A 4,759-nucleotide genomic window follows, 5' to 3' on the forward strand; every position below is an offset into this window, starting at 1 on the left:
AACCAGCTTTTTGATTTATTGATTCTTTCAATTGTTTTCTGTGTTTCTATTTTGTTGATTTCAGCCCTCAGTTTGATTATTTCCAGTCTTCTACCCCTTCTAGGTGAGTCTGCTTCTTTTTTTTCTAGAGCTTTCAGGTGGGCTGTTAAGTCTCCAATGTGTGCTTTCTCTGTTTTCTTTAAGTGGGCAACCCCCTCCACACCCTGGTTGTTTTCATCACATAAGAAGGTATAAGTCAGAAGCAATCTAACACACCAGTTTAGAATTATGATTCATAAAATGGTTATTTCTTTTAAGGGGCTCCTGCAACACATCTATTTGGAAATAGCAGCAAAATTTACCAGTATGTGACAAAAACCTATTTTATTTTATTGTTTTCAGTCTTTCCGGAGACAGGATCTGATCTCTAGAGTGGTTCCCAGAAAGCCTTGGGGTGACCCCAACGAGGACTTGGGCAGGTGAGCTGTGGGTGCCTGCAATGTGCCATGTCCCTAGGCACTACGGGTGTATTGTCCCATAATCAGACTGATGACTATCTTGAATATCACCATAGAACTGTTGTACAGAAAAGGATGGAAATAAAGACAGGGACCCACATCAGAAAACTAGACAGAGCTTCCAAGTTCCAGTTGAAGAGCTGAAGGGGAGAGAATAAGAGCAAAGAACTTAGGAATACATGGGCTTGGTCCACCCACTGAGACACTGTGTCTGAGCTAATGGGAGGTCAACAAAACCAGCTGTGCTGGGACTGACATAGCATGGGATCAAAGTGGAAGCATTATATATAGATGCATACCTTCCTCAATCTGGATGGAGGGGGGGCATGGGATTCCCACAGGTCAAGGTACCCTGCCCTGTATTAGGTCTGGATTTGAGTGGAGAGGATGGGTGGTTGCGTGAGTAGTTAGGGGGAGGAGGAAAGGAAGTGGAAATTTGAAATTTATTATTTATGAAGGAAGAAAAAAATCAATAGAAGATAACCAATGGAGAGATGGGATCTAAGAAAAAAAACTTTCATGTGAGGTGTTGACTCAGACACCAAAAACTTTTTCAGAAAAATAAGATACAGGGACTGAGTTGCTTGGGCAAGAGTGTGACTTGAGTAATTGGGAAGATGAGTGGGGGCTTATTTTGCGTCCCCTGGTGGCTGTATACAGCTTTTGAGGAGCTGAATGCTGGATGTTTCTGTGGGTAAATAGGGAAGTAACAAGCTTGTGAGGGGATTTCTGACATAAGTAGAGACTTGGTGATGTCACAAAGCCTTGGTTTGTGGTAGCAACTCTGTTCCACTCAAAGCACTAGTCTTCCATGAAGGTGGGTTTATTATCCTCACAGTGCCTGAGGAGGACAGTTCAGCTCCTGGTCTCCACAACTGTTCAACAGGCTTTTTGCACCTGAACATTTACGGAAGATGGAAACTGGAGAGGTAGGACATTTTCTTTTGGTAAATATGTTTCCAAAGCAACTAAGACCTCTGTAGTACAAAAATGTTTTCCTTCAAATGTCCTGCGGGTCCACCATTTACGTTGTTACCAGCTCCTAGATTTGATAGCTGTGGGGATGGTGAATGCCAGCTATTCTTCCCACTTTATCCTTGCTAACAATATCAAATTCATCAATCCACAAAAATGGCAAAGCTCCTCTTTGTCCATAAGTGTATTAATAATACTAATTATTTCTCAATGGCTGCTGTTCCTCAGAATAATGAGTCTTTCAGGTTGAAGTGGGTCTCACAGTACTCACTTCCACAATGAAGACATAGAATGGCTTTATGTAATATACCTGGGTCTGGATCAGGAGACCCAATACAGAGAGCCAATGGACTGGAGTGCCATGACCTTGGGCAGGCTGTCTTGGAATGAGCCCCCTACCTATTAGCTTGATGTCGAAGGAGACGTGTGGATATCCTTCGAAGTCTTTGTTATCTGTTCAGATTTTTCTTACTCATTTCGGGGATAGGCATACCTTCTCCTCTCATTGACTTAGTCAGTCAGAAAGTAGGTTTCTCAGCAGAGGTCATTTGCCATTGGGCAGCAGGAATGAGTCTCTGAGATTGATATACTGATCTCTAGAGGAAAATTTGCTAATTGTCCTATTCATTTCTTAAGAGAAAATTACAGTTAGGTATGCAAACCTGTTGATTAATATCTTTGTCTCCTGCACCAAAGTTCTTCCAGAAAAGAGCCTTGACCTGACAGCCTCCCCTTCTTATCCTTGCAGGCACTCATGGTTGAGGCCACGACTTTGTTTCTGAATTAAACAGAAGGAAAGTTCTTTCAACCTAGAGAGTGGGCAGCTATGAAGCCCAAGCACAGAAAGATAGACAAAAAACAGCAGACCAGGAGGTCAGTGGCCTATCTCAGTAAGTCTACAGCCATGATGAAGATGCCTCTTAGTATGAGATGCATGCCTCCTCTCCAGAAGAGTAATGGGTCATCTCTCCAGAAGAAAACACTGAGTAGGCCTTTTGAGGCCCTGGAGAATATTGTCGGCCGCACAATTTCTCAGGGCTGGAAGGAAGCCAATGAACCAGTCACCCAGTGGAAAGCCATCATTCTAGATCAACTGCCAACAAATCCCTCTCTCTATTTGTTGAAGTATGATGGGATAGATTGTGTCTATGGATTGGAGCTTCACAGTGATGAAAGGATTTTAAACCTTAAGTTCCTGCCTAACAACGTACCATTTCCTCAGGAGACAGACACTCATCTCTCAAACACCAGAGTTGGCAGAGCAGTGAAACATACATTTGAGGGCACAAATGGCTCTAAGGATGACTGGAAGGGGATGGTCCTAGAGGAGGTGCCAATCATGAAGACCTGGTTCTATATTACCTACAAGAAAGTTCTGGTCTTGTACATTTAACACCTCCTGGTTGACTACCTGAAGTCAACCTCCACATCATGCCAGGCTTTATGGAGGAGTGGACTGGGGTGGTCCAAGCTGAGGTGCAGACCATGAAGACCTGTTTCTACATTACCTACGAGAAAGATCCAGTTGTGTACCTTTACCACCATCTAGATGACTACATTGAAAGCAACCTCCACATTATGCCAGGATGTCCTCCCATAGGGGTGAATTTGGAATTAGGCAGGGATTCCTTGGCAGGCAGAAGCATACAGCACAACGAAAGAGATGGAACCCAAAAGATAGGTAAAATTATTTACCAAGTTCCCACCAAACCTTCCGTGCATTTCATCAAGTTTTATAATGACTTCCATATCTATGTCTATTATTTAATGAAGATGTGTTAAAGTGAAATTCACAAATTTTGGGGGTCAGACTTAAAACTATGTTTGGGGAACTCTTTTTTTCAGAAATACCTCAGGTCTTCTATTAATCCTGGTATCTTTCCCAATGGAATTTTTTTTTGCTCTAAAAATAAAAATTTGTGAAGATGTTAAAATACTAATTAACCCAATTAAAAATTGGGTTACTGAACTGAACAGAGAATTCTCAACAGAAGAAGTTCAATTGGACAAAAGACACTTAAAGTCAGGCTCAACTTCTTTAACAATAAAGGGAAATGCAAATCAAGACAACTTTGAGATATCATCTTACACCTGTAAGAATGGCAAAAATAAAAAACACCAATGATAGCCTTTGCTGGAAAATTGTGGAGAAAGGGGTATACTCATCCATTTCTGTTGGGAATTCAACATGTGCAACTATTTTGCAAAGTAGTGCTTTGGTTTCTGAGGAAATTTTGGATCATCATATCCTTTGCTCCAGCAATACCACTCTTGAGAATATACCCAAGAGATGCCCTATCATAAAACAAAAGTATATGCTCAACTATGTTCATGGAAGCATTGTTTGTTATAGCCAGCACCTGGAAACAACCTAGATGCCTACCAATGGAAGAATGAATGAAGAAAGTATGGAATATATACATTTTAGAGCACTACTTAGGAGTAAAAATAAAACAATGACTTTTTGAATTTTGCATGCAAATGGATGGAAATATAAAACACTATCCTGAGTGAGTTAAGCCAGACCCAAAAAGAGGAACATGGGATGTACTCACTCATATTTGGTTTCTAGTCATAATTAAAGGACATTTATCCTATAATTCATGATCCTAGAGAAGCTAAATAAGCAGGTGAACCTAAAGAAAAACATATAGGCATCATTCTGAATATTAGCCTTCATTAGGCGATGAAATAAGACAGAGACAGAACCCACATTGGAGCACTGGACTGAAATTTCAAGGTCCAAATCAGGAGCAAAAGAGAAACGAGCACGAGCAAGGAACTCAGGACTGCGAGGGGTGTACCCACACCCTGATGTAATGGGGATGGTCTGTCAAAATCTCAGCAACTCCAGCTGGCATGGTTCTGTAAAAGCATGGGATAAAACAGGACTCCCTGAAAATATTGGACAATGAGGACTACTGAGAACTCAAGAACAATGGCAAAGGGTTTTTGATCGTACTTCACGTACTGGCTTTGTGGGAGTCTAGGCCATTTGGATGCTCACCTTACTAGACCTGGATGGAGGTTGGTGAACCTTGGACTTCCCAAAGGGCAGGGAACCCTGATTGATCTTAGTGCTGAGGAGAGATGTGGACTTTTTGGGGGGTAGGTGAGGGAAATGGGAGGCGGTGAGGGGAGGAGGCAGAAATCTTTAATAAATAAATAAATTTTAAAAATTGCTTTGGCTATCCTGGGTTTTTCGTTTTTCCATATAAATTTGATTACTTTCCTCTCAAGTTATATGAAGAATTTTGATGTGATTTTAATGGGGATTGCACTGAATC

At 41.4% G+C, this 4,759-nt stretch overlaps 1 protein-coding gene across 1 annotated transcript; it reads left to right on the forward strand.

The window, feature by feature from the left end:
* Positions 1 to 1,411: 1,411 nt before the first annotated feature.
* LOC130869132 (spindlin-2-like) lies at positions 1,412 to 3,239 on the forward strand (the record flags this gene model as incomplete). The annotated part of the gene is made up of 3 exons (XM_057761197.1): positions 1,412 to 1,426; positions 2,482 to 2,829; positions 2,976 to 3,239. Coding segments are annotated over exons 1-3 (627 nt in total), but the record flags the coding sequence as incomplete, so codon positions are not given.
* Between the last annotated feature and the right edge of the window lie 1,520 nt (positions 3,240 to 4,759).

This window comes from Chionomys nivalis, unplaced genomic scaffold (genome assembly GCF_950005125.1).
Source record: "Chionomys nivalis unplaced genomic scaffold, mChiNiv1.1 scaffold_28, whole genome shotgun sequence".
In the NCBI taxonomy this organism is placed as follows: domain Eukaryota; kingdom Metazoa; phylum Chordata; class Mammalia; order Rodentia; family Cricetidae; genus Chionomys; species Chionomys nivalis.